General features: G+C 49.5%; 2 protein-coding genes across 8 annotated transcripts in view; both read right to left on the reverse strand.

Annotated features, from left to right (window-relative positions):
* Window positions 1–10,192, reverse strand: part of SLC7A6 (solute carrier family 7 member 6) — a 33,974-nt gene extending 23,782 nt beyond the window's left edge. For 2 of the 6 annotated variants that reach the window (XM_032854123.1, XM_032854122.1), the window contains exons 1-2: window positions 9,719–9,838; window positions 7,663–7,790 (exon numbers count right to left, since the gene is read on the reverse strand). In XM_032854123.1, the coding sequence (XP_032710014.1) occupies window positions 7,663–7,684 (22 nt within the window). In that variant the 5' untranslated portion in view covers window positions 7,685–7,790; window positions 9,719–9,838. Of the gene's footprint in view, window positions 1–6,195; window positions 6,247–7,662; window positions 7,791–9,718; window positions 9,840–10,108 lie in introns of those variants that run through there. The other 4 variants (XM_032854120.1, XM_032854119.1, XM_032854118.1 and 1 more) reach the window with 4 other exon arrangements.
* Window positions 10,193–12,855: 2,663 nt separating this feature from the next.
* Window positions 12,856–22,701, reverse strand: PLA2G15 (phospholipase A2 group XV). Of its 2 annotated transcripts, none has more exons than XM_032854140.1 (6): window positions 22,489–22,695; window positions 19,896–20,052; window positions 17,011–17,129; window positions 16,663–16,761; window positions 16,050–16,274; window positions 12,856–14,266 (listed from the first exon to the last, which is right to left on the reverse strand). In XM_032854140.1, the coding sequence occupies exons 1-6, from the start codon at window positions 22,601–22,603 to the stop codon at window positions 13,755–13,757; spliced, it is 1,227 nt and encodes a 408-aa protein (XP_032710031.1). In that variant the 5' UTR covers window positions 22,604–22,695; the 3' UTR covers window positions 12,856–13,754. The 2 variants fall into 2 exon arrangements, with proteins under 2 accessions (XP_032710031.1, XP_032710032.1); XM_032854141.1 differs by having other exon boundaries at window positions 13,933–14,266; window positions 16,050–16,149; window positions 22,489–22,701.
* Window positions 22,702–23,179: the final 478 nt, after the last annotated feature.

Here is a 23,179-nt window from a genome sequence, read left to right on the forward strand (position 1 = left end):
TACGATTCCCACCCAAGAATCAGTCTTTTAAGGTCACAGAGATAACTTCAGAGATAAGAATGGGATCAGTACATCATCTTCCCAGAAGCCTCTCATCTGCTCAATAAAGATAGAAGTGCCAGAAACTTACCTCACGGAGCTCAGAGTGAGGGAATAGCCACTCAAGAGTAAGCAGTTCTCAGGGAAAAGTTCAGTCTCCACAGCTCTATCCAAAACTCCTGCCTTACCTGTCCCGGTCCCCTGCCAGGGTCTGCACTGGAGATAAGTGAAAACACTCCTCTGGGGGCACTAGCAAGCCTTCCCTCACTCCCAGCCTACCTCTGCTTAGATAAGACCTGGCTTTAAGGCACACCACTCTTCCTTTCACTCTTGGCACCAAGCCATACAGGTTTTCCTATGCAGGCACAGGCATGTGGGTACATACTTGTTTTCACGTGTCCGTCAGGTGAGCCAAAGCAACCATGAAAACAAACTTGGAAATAGCAGAGGAGCCTATATTCTCACATGAGTCAGGTGCAGACCTAGATTGCCTTTTTCCACCCAACTCAACAGAGAGGCGAGCAGAGAAACCTGGTCCCAGAGACTACTTCAGGTTCCCCTCTATTCAGTCAGATGCTAGCTAAATGGGGAGAGGAGGCTGGGGCTCCCACATCTTCTTTTTGGATCTCTGATACCAGAGCATGGGTTTTCTACACATCAAACAATCTGGAAACACCAGACAATTTAACTCAATCCTGATGATGAGGGAGCAGAAGGCAAGCTGAGGACAAAGCACAAGCTGACACCCCACAACCCCCACCCCTAAGGTGGGATATATGTGACATTCCTCAGCACTCCTGACTGCCCTGAAGCTAAGGGAAGGAAAAACAAATGGTTAATTTATAGAGATTATAGTTCTGCAGGACAGGAGTTTACAAATGTCTTAGTGATTTACAAGAAAAAAGCATTCTTATCAATAACCTAACTTCCAGAAGGAAATGTAGATAAAATTAAGTGTCCTTATGACTTGAGGCAGGCAGAGTATAATGTTCACCCAGGGCAGCTCTTTCTGCCCAAGGACCCTGTCCCCATGTGTTAATAAAACCAGCATTTTGCACCAAAGATGTCTCAAGAATTCTTTCTTGGCTGCTGGCTCCAGACCTCACCCCACCAAACCTCACCTATATTCCAAAACTGTATCACTGACACTATTAACCTGGAGCTCCCTCAGGTTAAGGGCTCAGTCCCACAAAACTGCCCCCTTTTCAGATGCCAAAATCAAGCACAGGTTGTTATCAGGGCTTCCAACTGACTGGCTATAAACTGGAGGATCCCACTACCCCGTCCTTGGGTTCAATTAATTTGCTAGAATGGCTCACAGAACTCAAGAAAACAGTTTACTCACTGGATTACCAGTTTATTATAAAAGGATATTACTCAGGAACAGGCAGATGGAAAAGATGCATAGGGCAAGGCATATGGGAAGGGGTGTGGAGTTCCATACGCTCTCTGGACAAGTTACTCACCCAGCACCTCCACCTAGTCACCAACTCGAAAGCTCTCCAAACTCTGTCCTTTTTGGGTTTTTATGGATGCTTCCTTACAAAGGCATGACTGATTAAAATCCTTGGCCATTAGTGACTGATTCAATCTCTAGCCCCTCTCTCCCTTCCCCAAAGGTCGGACTGCACTGAAAGTTCCAACCACTTAATCACACAGTTGGTTCCTCTAGCAACTAGCCCCCATCCTCAGAAGATCTGGATGCTTTCCAAAAATCACCTCATTAACAAAAACTGAGAGGCAGGTTGAAAGGGGCTTGTTATATAAATAACAAAAGACATCCATTTCACTTTCATTGCCCTGGAGCTATTTCAGGAATTGAGAGCAAAAGCAAGTATTATAACAGAAAATGCCCCTATGGCTCTTATACAGGAAATTATAGGAACTGTGTCTAGAAACAGTGAATGAAGACCAAATACTTATTTATTCATAATATCACAGGGAAGGAGAGAAATTAATCTCACAGGAAAACAAAATTAGTATAAAATGGAATTGCCGTGGCTTCTAACTATCCATGTAGGATACAGAAAGCTGGGAAAAGCATCACTCCAACTCCAATGACAAGAAAAAAACAATCTACAAAACCGTAACTTTTCTTGAAGCCGTCAGAGAGCTGAGGTTACAGGACAACCTACTGGACTGAAATTTAAGGAAAAACAGGCACCTCCCTGTAGAGATGCAAGCTCTGGTTCACCTGTGGCACACGGAGAATGATGCGACCAACATGTAGGCAAGTAAGAAGACCTCAGGTACAATTTAATGAATTACTAAAGGTCTTGTGTGGGTTAGCAAGAGCATAGACAGTCAGAGGTTTTTCTCCACAGACCTCAGTGGATTGGATGTTCATAAAAAATACTAGGCAGTTCAGCTTCGGTCATGATCTCAGGGTCCTGGGATCGAGCCCTGAATGGAGCTCTCTGATCTGCTTCTGCCTGCCTCTCTGCTTACTTGTGATCTCTCTCTCTGTCAAATAAATAAATAAAATCTTAAAAAAAAAAAAATACTAGGTAGAAGACCAGAGACCGCTTCTCAGTAGTGCTAGCCTAGAGAAGAAAAGCAATCAGTACTCTGGGAAAAATGCAAAGGTCTTTTCTAAAGAATAAAAATTTACACCCTTGGAGAAAGGGTGGCAAACTCTGTCCTTTCCAAGGCAGCTGGGGCAAAGTAAAAGAAAAATAAAACAACCCTTATGCCTGGAGGAAAGAGGAAATTCTGACCGGACCATCAGAAGTGTTCTACCTCTGAGGCAAGAGGAATATCACCAGAAAGATCTTCACCTCTCTTCCCCCCAGACCCAGAAAAACAGGGCCTGCCTAACACTGAGGCTGAACCAAGACAACAAGAGAATCCCTGCTCCCCACCACCAGGTAAGCAAGCACCCAACAACAAAAGAAAGACCTAAAGTTGAGGGTAAAGCATAAACATTGAGGAAAAGCCCTCCCTCCAGCAAACCCATCCTAAACCTAGGAATTTGAAGCTCCCATGTGCACCTAAGTTAACCATAACAACAAAACCCAAACCCAACTCATCTCCTAACCGACTGTAACTCCCACTCTAAGAGCCTACAAAAGAAGAGATGTACGCAGAATAAAGACTTGTCTCACTCTCTACTGTTTTAAGTCCTATATCTAGCAATCAGTAACAAATTACAAGCAACACAACAAAAGGCAAGAGAAACAGCCTACTATTAAGAAGCAAAGTAATCAGGGGCACCTGGGTGGCTCAGTCGGTTAAGCATCCAACTCGTGATTTTGACTCAGGTCATGATCTCAGGGTTGTGAGATGAAGCCCGTGTCAGGCTCTGCACTCAGCAAGGAGTCTGAGTGGGATTCTCTCCCTCCTCTCCCTCAGTCCCTCCTGCCCACAGGCATCCTCATTCTCTCTCTCTCTCTCTCTCTCTCTCTCTACCAAATAAATAAATAAATAAATAAAATCTTAAAAAAAGAAAATTAAGGAAGCAAAGTAATCAACAGGACAAGACTTACAGATGACCCAGATACTGGAACCACCACACAAGGAATTTAAAATAACTATGATTAATACATTAAACACTCTAATGTAAAAGTTAGACAGCATGCAGAAACAGATGTGAAATTTCAGCAGAGAGATAAAAACCATAAGAGCCAAAGTGGAAAAAATTGAAAAAAAAAAAAATAGAATGGAGCCCTCGAGAATTATAGGATGATGTTAAATGATCTGAGGTAAATATAAAAAAATACTTTTTGGAAAAAAAAAAAAACTTTTTGGGTGGCTATTTTTATTTGCTTTAGAATATAATCACCTGCCTCAAGTAAAAATAGTAGTAATGAATTGTGGATTTATAGCATATATAAAAGTAAAATATAGGTGGGGAGCCTGGGTGGCTCAGTTGGTTGAGTATCTGCCTTCTGCTTTGGGTTGGGGTCATCATCCCAGGGTTCTGGGATTGACCTGCATCTGGGTCCCTGCTCAGTGGGGAGGCTGCTTCTCCCTCTTCCTCTGCTCCTCTGCCGCTCACACTCTCCTCTCTCTCGGTCTTGTTTCCTCTCTCAGATAAATAAATAAAATCACTTTTTAAAAATTACAGCATAGAAAATACAGTCAATAATATTGTAATAGCAGTGTATGGTGACAGATGGTAATTAGACTTCTCATGGTGAGCATGTATGGAATTGTGGAATCACTATGTTGTACATCTGAAACTAATATAACATTGTGCATCAAATATACTCAAATAAAAAAAAAATTTTAACAAGTCAGAAAAAAAAACACAAGCAACAAATAGAAAACAGAAAACAACTAGCAAGATGGAAGATTTTAATCCAACCATCCCAATAATAACATGAAATGGAAATGATCCAAACATACCAATTAAGAGACAGTCGCTGACAGATTACATTAAAATGCAAAACCCAACATGTAGTCTACGAGAAACCAGCTTTAAATATAAAGACATTGGAGGGCGGCTGGGTGGCTCAGTAGGTTATAGGTATAAAAAGATAGGTTAAAAGGTTATAGGTAAAAAGATAGGAAAAGATAGGAAAAAATAAACCATGCAAACACTGACTGAAAGTTGGAGTAGCTATTATTAACATTAGACTAAAAATAAACTTGAGAATTAGAAATATTGCTCGGGGTTATTCACAGACCTGTATCCCTGGGGCTAATAATACATTATATGTTAATAAAAAAATAAATTAAAAAAAAGTAATATTGCTAGGGATAAAAAAGGACATTACATAATGATGAAGAGGTTAATTCACCAAGAAGACAATTCCAAATGTTTATTCCTCCAACAACATAGCTTCAAAATACATAAAATACATAAAGCAATATCATAGATCTGAAAAGAGAAATACCAAATCCACAATTACATTTAGACTTCAAAGCACCTCTCTCAGCCAAAATAGAATACGTAGACATAAAATCAGCAAGATCTAGGGCCACCTGGCTGGCTCAGTCAGTAGAACATGAGACTCTTAATCTCAGACTCATGAGTTCAAGCTCCATGTAGAGTGTGGGGAAAAAAAAAAATCAGCGAGATCTAAAAGACCTGAAAATGGAATGTCCCAACATAGCTCTTGTCTAAGTAATTATGTGAATTCTGAGTGGGAGAGAAAAAAAAAAAAAAAACTGGCATCTGCAATAGGTTTACCTCCACGCAGGAGGGCAGGACAGGATGGGGTGGGAGACAACCTTCTAAGCAGAAAAAACACCGCTTTGGGTCCCCAAGTTTCACAACAGAATAACAGCCCTATCTCTCGGTTGGTAGCAGAGCACTGTTAGGAACTCTCCCCCAGGTGCTGCCTGAGGCCTTTAAGACCAATTCTAAGCTTCTTAGCAGGGCCTTATCACTATGTCCCCGCACCCCAACCCCTGATCCCAAAGTCCCACCCAAGGTCCTGTCCCAATGAATTACTTGCAGTTTCCAGAACCTGGAGTAGTCCAGAGTTTCCAAAGTCCATCAGACAAACACATCTTTGTTCATACTGAGCTCTCTGCTTCTAACACTCTTCTTCTCCCACCTTTCCCCCAACAGCCTAGCTGCCATCTTTCTCCATATATCTCCTTGTCCCCATAAAACTTTTAGTACATACTTCTGCTTAGCAGCCCCCTCATTTTGTCGCATTTACGTAGCTTCAGTCTCCCAACTGAAGTTTGTGAGTTCCTGATCTACTTTAATAGCACCCAGTACAAGGCCTAGCACAGGCTCAGTACTCAGTCCATGATCACTAAATAAAATATTCCAAGGACAGAATAGCTAAAAGAAAAAATACACAACTAACCCCCCTGAAAGTCTAACACCCTGAGCCACCTGCTTGCCAGAACAATAAGCAAAAAAAGCCTTAAGAGAAGTGATCAAACTTCAGTCTGAGACAGTGGTTCCCATCATTTTGTCAAAGTAGTTGTTCTTTAAATAACAGATGATAGGGAAAAAATTATAACAAGCAACTATGACCACAATAATGGTTTTGAATTCATTTGCATTTAATTAGTCACCACTCTATCTACAGCAGTCCATACCTGTGTGAGATGCATTGTTTATCCTATCCCCACAGAACAGATTTGCAGACCTTCTGCAACAATGGGCTGAAAATCAAGGAGCTCCTAACTAAGCCACTATCTCCAGCTCAGTAGCCTGGTATTTGGGGGAAAGAGTATGCAACAAAATCTTACCAGATCATCTTCTCTGAACTGGCTATCTTCCTGCCTTCAATTTTTATCCAACTGATAAGAGAAATCGGTATGTGAAGATCACACACAGTATGAGATTTTCAGTCTCTCTTTCTCTAAAATCACTATTGAAGACAATTTCCATTAAATCATTCAGTGTAACCACTAAGTTTCTGTCTTGAAAAACTAGCATTAAACCCAGCCTGTAAGGACACAATGCAGCTTTCTAGTAGGTTTTCATCCTGTTTTACAGGCTCCTGCACCAGATAACAAAGGAACTCATAAGACTACTAACATTTCCTCATGAAAATTTAACCATGAAACTACCACATGCAATTTTCAGGGGGGAAAAGAAAGAAGAATCTTTCAAAGTTCAGTTACAAAGAATACTTTAAAAGCTGGATTTAAAAACTCTTTTATAGGGACACTCGGGTGGCACAGTTGGTTAAACGTCTGACTCCTGGTTTTGGCTCAGGTTATGATCTCAGGGTGGTGGGACCGAGCCTCACATTGGGCTCTGTGCTCAACACAGAGTCTGCTTAAGACTTTCTCTCCCTCTGCCCCTCCTTCCATGCCCATGCTCTCTTTCTCTCTCAAAATAAATAAATAAATCTTTATTTATTTAAAGATTTCATTTATTTATTTGTCAGAGAGAGAGTGCCTGAGCACAAGCAGAGGGAGCAGCAGGGGAGCGGCAGGCAGAGGAAGAAGCAGGCTCCCCACCTAGCAGGGAGCCTCACATGGGACTCAACTCAGAACCCTGGGATCATGACCCAAGCCAAAGGCGGAGACCTAACTGAGCCATCCAGGCATCCCAAATAAATAAATCTTGAGAAACAAAACAAAACAAAACTCTTTTATAATTGATGACTGTGGGGGAAAATATTGTTGAGAAAAATACTAAAATCTCTACTGTGAAAACGTACACTCTTTATTTTCTAAGCTTTTCTGAGATTTATATATTTCCTCAATTAACAGGCATTAATTTTTTAATGCTTAATCTCCTTCTCTCTGTCTTTCTATATATATATATATATGTATATATACATATATATATAGTACCTATATATATATATAGTACCCTTATCAAATGAAAAAGTTAGTAACTCTACATTTATCTTTTTACCTAAGATACCAGGAAACTCAATATCAAATTCAGCAACCAATCACAGTGAATAAATACCCTCACTTTCAACAATACGTGATATCTAGTCTTTTCCACTGACTTTGGTTTTCAATTTCTTTTTAACGACCTCACTGAAGTATCTTTAATTATAAACCACCACAATTGCTCTTTAGAAAATGATAAAATTTAATATACAATTTTATATAATATAGTGTTACATAACTGTTAATTATATGTGAGCCACTCTCATTAATAGCATCCTATTCATATGCTGCACAAGTAACTGAAACTTCACAAATCGCAAAGATCCAAGATCTAATAGAGAACAGAGCAATAATATTCACCTGTGAGGAAATAAGCAAACATCACACTTTCATAAGCTGCCTCATCATAAATGGTCAGGTACTGAGAAGAAAATGGAAGTCTCCACAGCAAGGCCTAATTCCATTTGTCTGTCTTGGCCATTTAACCTCTGCAACAAAGAGTAAGAGGCAGCTTATCAAAAAAATGAATCTAGTAAGCAGCAGGATGATTTTTCCCTCTGTAAAATTAAAGTTTTACATGCCTGGCAGGGGCAGCACTCAATTACTGAGAAGTTTCATCATACCCACAGTGGACTGTAACTGAAGCAACCAGCCCACACGTGTCAGAGAACTAGCCCGGTCATCTCAAAGCATTCATGTCTAGACGGCTGCTGCTCCCCAAGTCCCAGGTCCTGTAAGCCCTGCTTCGGTCACTTTTGTAGAAATGTATCCATGTCCTGGAGACTATAGCAGGAAATACACAGGACAGAAGTCAGGAAATTTCCTGTACCAAGAAGGGCCAAGGAGATCAGTCACATAACTGGTATTTACTTTTAGTCTGCAATAAAAATACACCCATCGCCAGACAGGGAAGAAGGAAGAAAGGGAAAAAAAATCGTGTTTGTGGCTTTCTGCTTATTTGTTAGGGCAGGGAAATCAAATATAAGAATTTGAATGGCAAGCTGAGAACAAAGTTGGGAAGCAAAAGCCATTAGCCCACAAGGGCACCTTCGTAATGTAGGCAGCCTGGGCAGTTTCCACCTAAAGGGCTTCACAGCAAGCAAAGAGAGACAAAAAAATGAGCTCAGGAAGCACTCACAGACTTTCAAAAAGTCTGCTCCTCCCAGATCTTCAAATCAGAGAGCAGCTCTCAGAGAAGCTTCTGCTACCACGATGCTAGATTTGCTGGCAGTGCTTTTTTCCCCCTATCAAGGGCAGAGACCGAATTCTTTTGAACTGTGTCACCAAGCACACAGCCCAGTGCACACAAGGGGCACTCAAAAACATCTGTTAAATATTGATTCCCATTTATACTGACCATTACACAATGTGGTACCCAGACTGTTTGCTTAGTGCTTCGTAAAGAATTCTCAGAATGTTTTACAAATATCTCCTTCCATTTATAACATGAGATGACCAAACAAGGTGACAGGACATGAAGACACAAGAGAGAGCCATCAAAGCAGGAGCACACAATCCCCTGGTGCCAACAGGCCAGGGCTGCGAGCCCCCGCCCTAGACCATCTCGAAGCATCCCAGGAAGCCCTGATCCTGCCCGAGGGGAGCCTTGCACGCTGTCCTTCTCACTTGCAGTTTCTCACAGCCCAGGTTCTCTTTCTCATCACACTCACCCTCCAGGATTTCCCAGTCTCTCACACAGCATCGCACTCAGGGACTCTTATCACCACAGTGTCCCTCACACTCTCAGCCTCTCCCGCACTTCTGGAGTCACCCTCACACTCAGACTCTCCCACCCTCAGGGTTTCTCTCTCTCTCTGTGTCTGTCTGTCTGTCTGTCTCTCTCTCTCTCTCTCTCTCTCTCACACACACACACACACACACACAGACACAGACACACTCTCCCTCCCTCTCCCCCCACCCCCTTCTGGTCTAGGGCGCCTGTTCCTCTCTCATCACACCCAGAGCCTCCTTCACACCAAGGTGTCTCCCACACTGTCATTTGCTCACTCAGGGTGTTTCTTGCACACTCGCACAGTCACTCTCAGACTCGGGGAGGGTCTCTCTCTCTCTCTCTCTCTCTCACACACACACACACACACACGTAGTTTTTCTCACACGCTCAGTCTTACACTCAGGGTTCCCCACACTCCTGAAGCCACCCTCACGCTCGCGGTCCCTCTCACACGCACAGCGTCACCCTCCCGCACGCTCTCGCCGCGGCGTGTCTCACGTGCCGCCGGCCCGCCCCGCGCCGGGCTTGGCTGGCCCGCACGCTGCGGCGCAGCAAGCACGCTGCGGCGGCGGTGGCGGCGGCCGCGCGGAGCGTTCGGCCTCCAGGACGCGACCCCAGCCCCGGCCCCGGTCCCGGCCCGGCCCCGGCCCCGCTTCCCCCGCTTGCCCGCCCGCGGCCCGTTACCTCGCAGTAGCCAGGCGCCAACAGGATGCTCGCTCGCTCGACCGCCGCGGCTGCCGCGGCCGCCCAGACCCCGCCCCCGCCACGTCACGCGCCGCCGGATCGCGACAGCGCGCCCCGCGTCGGGACAGGACGCCTAGCTCCGCGTGGGGTTGGCTGGCGGCGGCGCTTCTGGGCCTCTGGGGCAGTCGTGGCCCGAGGGATCGGCCGACCTGGCTCGGGAGTGCAGTCCCAGCGTCTGCGTGCTCTTGGCTGCTGGTGACCGGGGCCGGCCACCCTCGCTCTAAATGGCCCGCACAGCCCGTTCCTTTGTGGCTCTTAGCCAAACAGCTTACACAAGGAGCTCTAAACAGCCTCCATGCCCCGTTCACCACCAGCGCCTCCGCTACGCACCTTAGGAAGACACAGACCCGGGACCTGTCCTCCCACATTCACAACTCAGACCCGGCTCAAGTCCACGGAGGCCTCCACAGACACAGGGACACGGTTGTGATTCCGTAGCGAACACCGCCCCCTCCCCGCCCCGCCTTCCCGGGGCTCAGGTTTGAGGACATTTTTAGGTCCTCGGCTTGTGTGACCCTACTGACACCCTCTGGGGGGAGGTGCACTCTGTCTTCCTCTACCCCTGGCCGCTCCTCCTCCTCTCCTTCTAGGGGCTCTTTTCATCTGGTAGCTCTGGGGCTCTTCTAGGGTCTTCTGACCTCATGGGCAGCTGAGCCCTCCCTCTTAGCTTCCTGTCCACAACCTCAAGCCATGACTCTCCTGGGACATGGAGTCATTTCCCCCAGACACGTGTTTACAACTGCACACCCTCTAATTCCAGACCGACCATACCCAAACCCCTGCTCCCCATCACCCAGTGACAGGGCCAGAAATGGTCAGCACAGTGGACCCTTCCTCCTCCTGCCCCACCCTCCCAAGGACCTGCAACGGGTTCTCAAGGTTTTCTTCACTCCAGATCTAGTAGCCTCCCAATCCCCACCCTGTTTCTTCTAACCCCAGAGGGGAGTGACTTTGAATCTCCTCTGCCTAAAAACCCTTCCATTCTCCTACCAAAGACCTGAGACAATGATCTTTGAACCCTCACTGGTATGGCCCCCTTGTGCTCTCTCTTAGAATACCTTCCCTAAGTGTGAATGAGAGTATGTGTATATTTGGAGTCTTTAGAATCTGACCCTTCGACCCCTGGATCATTCCTTCTGTCTCCCTGGCCAGGCGGAGGAAGGACTCTCTGCTCACTTGTCACTCAATGGCAGCTGGTCCACTTATCCCTGCAACAAACGCATACATGACCTGCCAACATCCAGCTGTCTGGCTTTGCTGTCTCACACCCGGTTACAACCCACCATGAAAGCCCACTATGCAGCAAGCACTGATCGGATGTTCCCCATTACCATCCGTGTTCCTCAAGACCACCCGCAGAGTACATTTATTCAGCTCCATTCTTCAGACTAGTAAGCTGAGGCTCAGGGAGGTAAGGAGACTCCCCAGGCTACTTGCCTGGAGCTGGTAAAGGTCATATTTGAACCCCAGTTGGCTGGTGTTAAAGCCTGCTGTGGCTCCATGCCCTCTCTCTGCAGCTGTGAAACCAACGATGGCAGTGGGGCTGAAACAGGTCAGGGGTGAGTAGGTGGCTGTAAGGCCACCACAAGGAGTGGCATGGGAGGGTGGGTATCAGCACAGAGCTGGGACTCAGGCTGGGCAGGACCTGGAGGTAAGGGTTTGCACCCTTTTGTGTTGTTATCCTTTCACCAAGGCCAGCAATTGCAGCTGGACCCATGTATCGCTGGGCATCCTCACCCTCTCTGGGCCACCCTTCTTCCAGGTTTGGCCAATAACTAGCGCAGTGAGGGTTCAGGGCGCCCTCTAGTGGTCCAGAGTGTATTAAAGCATAAAGCCCAGGCTCAGTGGAGGAGGCAGGTACTGGGGCTCTCACCACCTCGCACTGCCCTAAAACTCCTCTCTGAGCTCCGTACCACAGACAGTCCAGGACCCCATCTCTATACATGTTTCCCTGTATCAGTCTCTCTGTTTCTCTGTCTTTATCCATCTCCACTGACTCCCAGTCTTGGTCTCTGCCCATCTTGGTCTCTGTCCTAGTCTCAGCCTAGTTTCTCCTCCCTCAGTCTCTGTAGGGAGAGAGACAGATGGTGGGCAGATAATCTGAAGAAACGAAGTAGATGGGTTGTGTCTTAAAAAGAACTCTAAGATCAAAAGATGCTGAGACCTGAAAGTTGAGAGAGGACAAAAAGGCTGGGAAGGAGAGTCCAGCCAGGGTGACCTGCAGGACTGCCCCCGGCTCTACCGCAGCATGTGGGGCCTGCCGGCCAAGCAGGAGCAGAGGGAAGGCAGGAGCCACATTCCAATGGGAATGTTTCAGGTCCTGGTTCTTAATCCCAGCAGAGGAAGCAGACTCCAGGAGGTGGGGCAGGAGGATAAAGCCCGAATAGGTGCACAGAACCCATACTTTCCTTGGCGCTGAGAGAACCCATCAAGGCTTCAGGAAAGGTCTAGCCCCTGATTACCTGCCTCTTTATCCCCTTCACCACTCCACTACCTCCCTCCTCTCATGCTCAGACCAGAGCTTCAGCCACGGTACTTTACAGCATCCAGAGTATTTTTATTGCCAGAATCAAGGTACAGCCTGCTTAGAGCTCCATGAGGAGCCCACCACCCAGGATTAAAAGGAGAGAGAGATGCTGGGTATGTTCCCAACAGAGAAAATCCAGCTCCACAGAAACCCAGTGGGAGAGCAGCACGGTCCAGCCTGACTGTGGCTCTGGGGTCACAGCCTAGAGGCCAGACTCCAGTCTTGGCCTATAGCCACTGCCCACTTGGAGAGGACTGTCCCCAAGGCAGATTCAGACTCTCCATCCATTCCTGCTATTATAGGAAGATCCGTGAAGCACCTCTGGAACAGACAGAAAACTCCCAGGGGAGCCCCAAGCCACCCGGCTCTCTCAGGGGCCCACTCAAGTTTCTGGGCTAGTCTCTGCAGACTAAACACCACTGAGCTGTCTGGTGGGAGTAGGTGCTAGGCAAGAAGGGCAAGAGCCCTACCTCTTCTCAGCCCTGTGCCAGCCCACCTGGGTGCTAGAAAAACCCTATGGCAGGGTGCTAATGTGCTAAGCTCTCGTGGGGTTAACAAGAGGGCAGCTCAGGGTAGCTCTGAATGGCCTCAGCTGCTTCCTTGAGTTTTCTTCATGAGTACCTAAAAGGCCATGGGCCTGAGCCCTGCTCTCATCCCTGAACCACAGTCCCAGGGCAAAGGGAACCATCATCAATACTGTGGGTAACAGCCCAACCAAGGGGATCAAGGCTCCAGGGACAGACCCCCAAGAAATGGAGGGCCCCCTGCTGCCCAGTCCTGAGCTAGGCTGCTCTTGGAGGTAAGGGAGGTAGGAGTGAATGTCCCAGGACCTGGGAAGCACGGAGAACAGAACCCGCCCCTGCCTGCAGGAGGAACTGGGCTGCTCCAGAAAGCCACAGCCAGGCTGTTGAGCAACGAGGCCATAGGGAAGCCAGCAGCTCTGGCCACTCACAGCCAGTAGCAAGCCTACCTGTGGCCAGTTTGTGGGAAGATCACCGTAGGGACCAGAAGCCCATCCCTGGGACCTTTAGGGACAGGGACCACAGCTCAGTAATATCCCTCACAGGAAGACTGAGGGACCAGGGCCTGGTGGGTGAATGTGAAAAGGCCACAGGGGTACGAGGAACAAATGGCCCCTGAGTTCGGGATTGGGGCCAGGTGCCAGCCGATCCGCCTGCGGAGCCAGTCCTGAGGTCACAGCAATCCCATCAGCAGCAGCATTCTTTCCAGCAAGGATCCCTCAAGCGAGGCCAGACTATTTCTTCCTTCTTCCCTCCCACAGAGGAAGGATAAGAAACAGCACTTCCCAGTGGCAGACGTGTCACAACCCAAGACTGAGGACCTTAGGCAGTCAGTCACAGACCACTTCACTCATGGGCCGCGAGAGCCCCGGAGGACAAGAGAAGCAGCTATGGCCACACCATCCCACAGCCCTGCCTGGCATGGAGATCAGGGCCCAAGGAGGACACGTTTCAGGTAGGCCAAGGTGGTGGCATTGGCCAGCATCTCTATGTGCTCACTGCCCGGCAGCGCCTGCAACGACACTTGCTGCTCCTGGCGTCCGCGCCAGGCCTGGCACTGCAGGGCACTCTGCAAGTTCACGGTGCCATCGCCGTCACCAAAGCAGATTTTGGGATCGCGGTCCGGGAAGCTCTCATAGTAGAAGGAGTCTGGCGTGGGGACACCGGTGCCGTAGAGGCAGTGCAGCGGCACGCCGGGAGGCACTGTGGCTTCAACCAGCCCCTCTGTGTCCTGCCGCATGAGCCACCCATCTTTGAAGCTGATGTCCTGGAAGAAGCGGTGATAGTCCCGCAGCGTGTAGTTGGTTGTGGGGGTGTGCACGAAGATCTTCCCAGATGACCAGGTGTAGTTGTAGGGCAGCAGCCAGCTGGTGGAGACGGCAGACCGCTGCTGCTCCCGGATCTTCAGGGGCCCGATGACTGGGATCCGATTGTTGTCTCCTGCAGGGAAAGGGTTCGCTCAGTCTGTGCTCAGGCATGCACACTGGCTGTGGAGCACGGTGCAGCCAAGGCCTCTATGGGGGCGGGGTGGCAGGAGGGGCACAGTCAGCAATCCCACACCTCCATACTGTCATCTGCATTATAACTCCCATGTTTCCCTTATTTCTGCTCTATCTGGGAAGCACGTGAGCGTGATTTCTTTCTTTACTTCTGCACTTCATCACCAGGGATTTAGGCAGTGCATACCCACGAGGTGATTCATTGTGTAAACGGTACCCTCCACTGAGCACTTGTGACCACTTGTGGGCACTGACCTTGCTGAAGGTCATTCAGCACATTGGCAGCCCAGAGACACATTCCTCTTTTTCTTTTCTTACACTGAGTTATGAACATGTTTCCCTTCCCAGGCTCAGTCTCAGGCCTGCCGCCAGCCACCCAGGTCGTATTCCACTCATCTGCCTGTCACTGGCCCAGGCAACCAGGCCAGCAGGAGTCGAGGAGGCTGCAGGCAGAACAAGAAGCTTTCTCACACAGGAATGCCAACAACACAGCCGGTGAGGCCTCTGGGAGTGAGCTGGAACTTGTTAACAGGGGTCATGTGATCTATTCAGGGCCCACAGCCACCCATCCCTGCACCTCTCTGACTGACCAGAGGCCTTCCGCTCTTGTGGGGTTCTGGCTGTAGGACCCCTAAGGAAAAGGAAGCCCCTAGCTAGTCCATGACTACCACGCCCCTGTCAAGGCCTGACAGAACAGTTTCCCAGAACCTGAGGCACAGCTCTAAAGGGATTCACAGGGAGGCTCAGAAAGGCCGGAACCCAAGCCCCACCACAGCTCCTGTCTCAGACTCAGGCATGCCTCCATCTGTCCTTTCAGGTCCAGGCTGGACAGAGTAGGTGGCTATAATGAGTCCTCTCTATATCTGGATTCATCGTCCAGCCAATCTAGCATCACTACCGGGAGAGGCACTGGGTCTCACGTGATGGCAACTATCAGTTGACCAACAAGTAGGTCAGGCAGTGCTGATGATATAAGGAAGAAAGCTCCTTACATGCTGAGCACAGCTGCGGCTTGTGGCTCCTAAAGTAAGGGGCCATGGGTTCACCCCCCAGTCCTAGCAGAGGGAGGGAGGAAAGCCCCACGGCTACAGCTAGCACGCTGACGGTCATAAACAGGCAGGTGAACTGGGGAGGATTGGGGAAGGAGGTGGCAGCTTTCCCCACTGCCAAGCAAGGAAGCCCAAAGAAATCTGCACCTGCTTCCTCCCTGCGTTACCCACAAAGGCTCCCCACTGCCACAGATGGAGGTCTAACTCATAAACAGGAAACTGTAGCCCAACATTCCTTCTGTGGGGCAAAGGTGGAAAGGAAGAAAGGGAGAAGGCTCCCCCAAAGAACTTGGGGTCAGACTGAGTTAGGCCAGCCAGGCCAGAGCACAGTGTATGTGTGAAGACATAGGCACAAGCAAGTGCCTGTGTGACCAACAGTTGTGCCACTGCCTGGACACACTGGAAAAAAAAATGTACACGGATAACCAAGGCCATCACCTAGTGGGACGAAATTGTTAGGTTCCCTTTTGGAAAGTGTTAGTTTCTCTTCTGGAAAAAAAGATGGTTGGAAAAGCATATGACTCTGGAGAAAGAAGGATCCTCACCCAAGAGAAGAGACACAAGGTGGCCCGGGAGGACACTGCTGAAGGAAAGAGAGAACACCATCCCTGACATCAGCGCCCCCCACCCCCCGCCCCGCCCCCGCCATACTTGCTAGGTGAGGCAGGGTCTTACCTGAGGCCAGGACACGCCAAGTCTTGGCCACGCCCCCCCAGGGCGCACCCAGTGCCACAAATGCACGGATATACTTGTTCTTCCAGGCCTGTGGCTGTCGCTGCAGAAAGTAGAGTGTGTACATGTTGCCCATGCTGTGGGCAACCAGCACCACAGGGCCCCCATACAGCTGGTGCATCTCCTCGATCATCTCCCGGAGGGCCAGGAAGTAGGGCCCATTTTCATCTGTAGGCCAGAGCCAGGCAGTAGTCAGGAAGGAAGGGTCCTGGAGCCTGAACCACTAAATGTTCTTCAGGCCAGATCCAAGACTAGGTGGGTGGTGAAAATGCTAAAATCCAAGGGGAAATGGTCTTCTTTCCCAAGATGGGAGGAAACCTAGGAGCTCCTTTTCTCCTCCTCAGCTTCATTATCTCTCCCCAGGGCTCAGAGGCCCAGAAATCCTGAGGGGAGGAATGGGGAAGGACAGGACAGACTGACTAGGGGTGACAGCTGTGATTCCTAGGCTAGACACAAGAGGGCCCAGGGTTAGGGGAGAGCCCAGGGCCTAAGGTGACTGTGACCTCCTCGTCCCCACCCCCAAGACGTCAGGGAGGAAGCAAAAGTAACAACTTACTTGGGGCTCGGCGCCAGTCGTAGGGGGCCCCCCGGACATCCTCACCCCGTGTGTAGCCCCAGTCCACAAGGCTCTCTACCATGGTATGGAAATAGGAACCTGTAGACAGTAATGTATGGGAATTAGAGAGAGGACAGGCAATGCTAACCCCCCACACCATGCCCAACAAGGAGACTGGGACATCTACTGTAGAAAGATCCCCAAGGGAACACTGTAAGACTCAGCGGCTACACTGATTAGAGACAGTTTACAGGCTACCCTTTCAAACGAAGAGCACTTCTCCCACTCTGGGAATATAGCAAAACTTCCAGCTCTGTTTCCTGGAGGCCATGAGCAAGGGCTACATACCCACACTGCTTTTGCTGGGGTCCAGGAACTCTAGTGAGAAAGTCTTCCCAAAGCCAGGGACGCGCACATCCACACCATCTGGGAACTGGGTGGCCCGGGATGTACTGTTGTAGACCAGCCTGTCAGGGGAGGACATTGAGCTAGTGATCCAGAGGTGACACTGAACCTGGTGTGTCCTAATACTGCCCTGGATCCTCAGCCATATCCCTTACTATCCTCATATTTGGTAGGAAGTATAGGGGAAACCAAAAAGTAACAAAGCAAGTTTATGAAGCACAGATCAGAGGAACCACATCCATCTGAGGACCCCAACCAAGACCCATTCCGAAGATTAATCCAAGGACACTCATCAAAGCGATAGTTCCTTCTCGGTGTCATCCACCTCAGAATGCAGCTCTTGGATTTGGCTAGGAAAGGGAAGCGCAAGGCCTGGCTCTGCCATCCCACATCACACTTGACCCAAAAGGCAGGCAGCCTAACCTTGCATGCACCCACTGCCCCATCTCTGCGGATTTAGCTCCTCCCACCCACCACAAAACATCACAGGGCAAAGGAGAGGGTAAGTGTAGCACACAACAGAGCCAAACAGAGAAAGCCCCACCTCAGGGCCTAAACACCTGTGACTGCTACGTGGATGGACAAACAAGGCCTAGAAGAACGACAGGACAGGGTGGTGGGAGACAGGAGGAAAGCTTTGTGCTAGACCAGGAACTCTGTTCTGACCTCCCTGCTATTAAACAGAAAAGTGTGCCCAAGAAAACACAGGCTAGGGGGGCGCCTGGGTGGCTCAGTGGGTTAAGCCTCTGCCTTCGGCTCGGGTCATGATCCCGGGGTCCTGGGATTGAGCCCCGCATCGGGCTCTCTGCTTGGCGGGGAGCCTGCTTCCCTTCCTCTCTCTCTGCCTGCCTCTCTGCCTACTTGTGATCTCTCTGTCAAATAAATAAATTTAAAAAAAAAAAAAAATCTTTAAAAAAAAAAAAAAGGAAGAAAACACAGGCTAGGGGTGTCTGGGCAGCTCAGTCTTTAAGCAACTGCCTTTGGCTCAGGTCATGATTCCGGGGTCCTGGGATGGAGTCCCGCATCGGGCACCCTGCTCTGCAAGAGGCCTGCTTCTCCCTTTCCCACTCCCCCTGCTTGTGTTCCCTCTCTCACTGTGTCTCCCTCTGTCAAATAAATAAATAAAATCTTAAAAAAAAAAAAGAAAAAGAAAAAGAGAGAAAAGAAAACACAGGCTAGACCTGCAATCCTTGATGGCCCTGAGTTCTAATCCCCTGAGATCAGCCACAGAAAGCTGACAAATTACCAACTTTGACCCAAATAATAGGTCCTTGGAGCCCATTTTCTCTAGGGCAACTTGTCAATGAACCCAGTAGCCACTCAGCAAAGTGGAGAAACTTTCTACAAAGCCAAAGCAGCTCTAAACAGGTCAGATGCCCATGAAGGTTGACAAGCCCCTCTCAGTATCAGCCCGAAACGCCCATTGGCAGTACCAGAGACCACGTCTCTGGTATAAAAATAGATTTGCAGATCAACAGCCTAGAAATAACCTGATCACGTACAGAAGAGGAAAAAGTCAACAAAGCACGTGTCATAAACAAACAACCGGGAAAGGCAAAACACCTGGAGAATGAGCCAGTATGTCCCCAGGAAAAAAATTTAGTTTGTGAAACTCCATTCAGTTCCAACATTTACTGAGCACCAATTGTGTTCCAGGTTCTATGCTTATAAAGATAAACAAGATATAAGTTCTGCCTTCAGGGAGCTTGGTCTTAGCTCAGGGTCACGCAATCTGGGTTTAGATCTTGCTTCTGCCACTTATTAGTTGAGTGACCCGAGGCAACCCTGTAACGCTTTTTGAGTTTCCAGATTTCCTCATCTGAAAACAGTACCTGTCTCAGAGGGTTGCTGTAAGACTAAATGAAAGAAAGTATGTAATATGGACAGTGCCTGTATTGATAAGCAGTAATTCCCAAAACATTATCATCTTATTAGCGGGGAAACATCCTTGGAAGCAAAGTTATGGCACCTGATAAGGATGAAAGGAAACAGGCATGTGGCCTGGAGGAAGGAAAGGTTAAGAGCTCTGGGGAGTGGCAAGGGAAACTTTTCAGAAGGACCAGGCTCGGGTTTTAAAGAGTGAATGGGAAGGAATTTATAAGGCAAAGGGTGTAGAGGTAGATTCCGGGCTCAAAGAACCGTATGTACAAAGACATAGAGACCTGGTATATCCCAGGAGGAACAAGAAGCTGAAGGGCCAGTGGCCAACTCAGAGGCAAGGGAAGGGGTACAGCCATGTTGAGACTATGAATAGGGGCTGGAGCATAGAATCTACATGTAAGGGGGCGCCTGGCCGGCACAGTCGGTGAAGCATGGGACCTGTATCTCGAGACTGTGAGTCAGGTGTAGAGATTTTTTTTGTATGTGTGGATTTTACTTATTTGATAGAGCCAGTGAGCGAGTAAGAGAGAGCAAGGAGAGGGGCAGAGGGAGAGAGAGAAGCAGACTTCCTAAGCAGGGAGCCTGATGTGGGACTCGATCCCAGGACCCTGAGATCATGACCTGAGCCAAAGGCAGACTCTTAACCAACTGAGCCACCCAGGCGCCCAAATAAAATCTTAAAAAAAAAAACCTCAAAAACAGGAATTCACGCACAAGGTGTGAATCACAAGGCATAAACTGGAGAGGTAGGGACAAGAGCTGCAGGAAACGGAAGAAAGTTCTGTCTGGGAGGGTGCAGAGTTGGTGCCAATCAGCCTGAGGAAATGAGAAGGGCAAGAGGTCAGTGACCTCAGGGTCTGCTGAGTGGGGATAAGACAAAAATGGGCTCTAGAGATTTCTCTAGGCTGGGTGGGTGAGCAGCACCTCATCTGTGCCCCAGCCCCCACCTGATATTGTCAATCCAGCAGTCAATGATGACAGGCAGCAGCAGTTCGAGGTTGAGCCAGAGTGTGAAGTAGCTGTCCGTCCTCTTGGAGCAGAGGTAGTGCACAACCGTTGGCTTGTCTAGCTTTGCCTCCAGCTGGTTGCCCAAATCGCCGGGCACTGCAGAGAGAGACAGAGCACGCATGAGGCCCTGGACCTGGCAGGCTGGGGACCCCTGAGGCTTGAACCCAAAGGCCTTCTACCCACAGCTGTTCCAGGCTACAGAGGAGGGCCTTGTTCACTCAAAGAAGGAGAAGGAAAGAAAACAAAACCCTGGGCCACTTAACCAACCAAAACTGAATCCAGGGAAGGCATTCCAGGACAAGCTTGTGGAGGGGGGCAATGAACACAGGCAGCTGCCAGCCTACTGGGAGCCCAGTAAGGTTTCAGGGAGCAGACCATCTGGAGGGCCCTAGCCTCTCAGCACACCTGGACCCCGTGGCAGAGATGGCTACCCTGAAACATCACACCATTCCAGCCATGGCTTGGTAGGGGTGGGTGTGCCCCGGCCCAAGGATAATTTCTCTCTGCCCAAGCTGGTCAACAGACCAGCTGCACAGAGCCTAGTCTACACAGAGCCCTGGGGCCCTCGTGACACTCAAACCCATCCCCGCAGCTTCACTGCCCAATATTAAGGCCCTACTCAGAATATTTGTTCCCACTGACCTTTCAGGCCTCACCTATTTCTACATGCCATGCCCTTGACACCTTCCAAGCACATCCTCATTTAGAATCCATGATCACCAAGTGAACAACCAGCTCTTGGCTCTCCTGAGCATTCTCTGGGCTCTACGAACCTAGCCCTGAAGAGGGCATGACTTCCCTATCCATCATCTCACAGTGTCCTCAGCGAAACCATGGGAGGCAGGGGAGGCACCTGCCTTCACCTCCCTTAATAATACAGATGCAGAAGTGGGGAGTCTTCAGCATGACAGTGCAGAGATCTTGGTCATTGTCTCCATCAAAAAGGAATTGGCTAAAAGAGGAAGCCACCCGATTTGCCTGTGCCTGAATGCCCCTTGTCCTAGACAGGCTGTGTGGCCTCTAAAAATAGCAGTGGTCATTTCTTAAGCCCCTTTTTGCTTAAAACTAGGACAAGAGATATCTATGTACCCTTCACCTCAAATAATACTGGGAGAGAATGTCCTTACTATGCCCACTTTACAGATGAGGAGACTGAGGCTGAGGGGGTTAGAAATGGCTTGTTAAAGTCTCCTCCTGCCCAGTTCTTTTGTACCACTTCTCTGGTCTCTGCTTCCTCTACCACCAATTTAGGTCTCACCTGGATAGTCACCCCTGGATGCTGATCCTCTGATAGCCAAGGTCAGGTCCCTGCTCTATGCACAGGAACAGCTCTTCTGCTGCCCATGGGGTTTCCCAGGATTTATGCCAACACCTTCACTCTCTGAGAAGCTAGGCAGATTAGGATTCTGTGACTCTGGGGGCATCTGGGTGGCACAGTCATTAAGCTCTGCTTTCCGCTCAGGTCATGATCCCAGGGTCCTGGAATCAAGCCCCACATCCGGCTATCTGCGCGGCAGGGAGCCTACTTCCTCCTCTCTCTCTGCCTGCCTCTCTGCCTACTTGTGATCTCTGTCTGTCAAATAAATAAATAAAATCTTAAAAAAAGAAGAAAAAGAAAAGAGTATGGGGGTCATGCTGCAGCAGATTAGGTATTTAACATATACCTTAGAATGTCTCTGCCTTTAGGAGTCCTGGCTGGCCACCAACTCAATACTTGAATGAAGCATCCAAGGCCCCCAAGACAGAAGTCTTATCCATGTCCACCACCACAAGGAAACACTGTGGCTCCTGCGTAGTTGCAGGGCCCAGGACCAAGGAAGGAATAGGCAGGGGAGATCATCTAATCCCAATATAGCCCACTCTAAACTGGTCTGGCAGGATTAAGAGTACAAGCATGTTTCCTCACATCTGTTCACAGCCATTTTCGCAACCCTTATTTCTGTCTTTAGCCATCCTCAGATTCCCTTAGGCCTCCCTCAGGCCCAAGGCCACCCATTTCATAAGTTTGGGGGTGGGGGAGGAGTCTTGGTGGCAGGCTAGGAGAGTCATTCTTTCCCCAAAAAGGTTCCTTTTAATAATGCCTCCTGAAACATATGGGGTTGGGGGGTCCAGAAAGACAGCCTCCTAGCCATGCCCAGACCAACAATGAGGACCCTGGGACCAAGAGAACACCCAAGCTCCCACCAAGGCTCACGAGTGGGGCCAAAGGACCTCGGTCTCTCCAGCTAAAAAAATAGGCATAAAGCAAGCCAACGCTTGGGACTGATGTAGCAGGAGTACTGAAGGACAATTGTACCGTAGCCTTCTCACTTATACCATATTCTACAGGGGAAGGTGAGCAGAGGTTGACCACACCCGCGCCCAGCATGGCGGGAGGTGGAGGAACAGATCCAGGTGACAAGACAGTCGTATGCTTCCCGACCTCGTGCTAGGAGCAGATGCAGACCGAGAAGATAGCTCCTCTCCCAGCCCCCGCACCCCGTCCTGCAAAACACACAAACACACGGACCCACGACTGGACCCAAGCCTCACCCAGCACCACCGGAGGGGGACGTCCGACCGGGAGCGCCGGGTCTGCCAGGAGCAGGAGGAACAGAAAGCTACCCGGGAGCAGCGTCGCACGGTAGAAGCAGACGCGAAGACCCATTACGTGAGACAGCCGCTACAGGTCCGAGGTGCGGATTCAGCGCTCGGTGCTCGCGCCTAGGCCCGGGCGGCGGCGACGCGCTTAACCCCGCCGCCCGCACTCGGCCCCAGGGGCCCGACCAATCAGAATCCGCCTCCCCCAAAAGACCTGCCAATAGGGACTCGCCGCTAGGCACGTCCCTCCCAGTCGGAGCTCGCCGCCCCGCCCCTGCGGATCCCAAGCCAGCTCCTTAGACTGCGCCGCACGCCGAGCGCATCGATCGACTGTGGTTCAGCCTGGCTTCTCCGTTCAGTCCGGCACCAGTGGGACCCAGCTCGCCGCTGCTGGATACCCAACCCATCCTTGGGTACTCAAAGTCCACGCTGCGCGCCCTCATTCCCGATTCCTGGCTCGTCCCTGACCTGGGATCTGGAACGGGTTGGCCAGAGCGTGGGTTCAGGGTCCAGTGCTCTCGGCTGCTGAGACACTCTGGTCAGAGCAAGGGGAAGAAGGGGAGAAGTGAGTCCCGGAAAGTTATTGGGCCTTAGGGGACCGGGAGTTGACCAGGACCTTTGTGCAGTCCCCACAGCAATTCTT

Source organism: Lontra canadensis, unplaced genomic scaffold (assembly GCF_010015895.1).
Source record: "Lontra canadensis isolate GAN:19392208 unplaced genomic scaffold, GSC_riverotter_1.0 scaffold8, whole genome shotgun sequence".
Lineage (NCBI taxonomy): Eukaryota > Metazoa > Chordata > Mammalia > Carnivora > Mustelidae > Lontra > Lontra canadensis.

Excerpts from the sequence above, each read along its gene's own strand:
- PLA2G15 (XM_032854140.1), bottom strand. The coding sequence starts at position 22,603 with ATGGGTCTTCGCGTCTGCTTCTACCGTGCGACGCTGCTCCCGGGTAGC. Across the intron at positions 17,130-19,895 it reads TGCTGGATTGACAATATCAG|GCTGGTCTACAACAGTACAT; the intron begins GTGGGGGCTGGG and ends CTCCCCTGACAG. Across the intron at positions 16,275-16,662 it reads CGACTGGCGCCGAGCCCCAA|ATGAAAATGGGCCCTACTTC; the intron begins GTAAGTTGTTAC and ends TCTGGCCTACAG.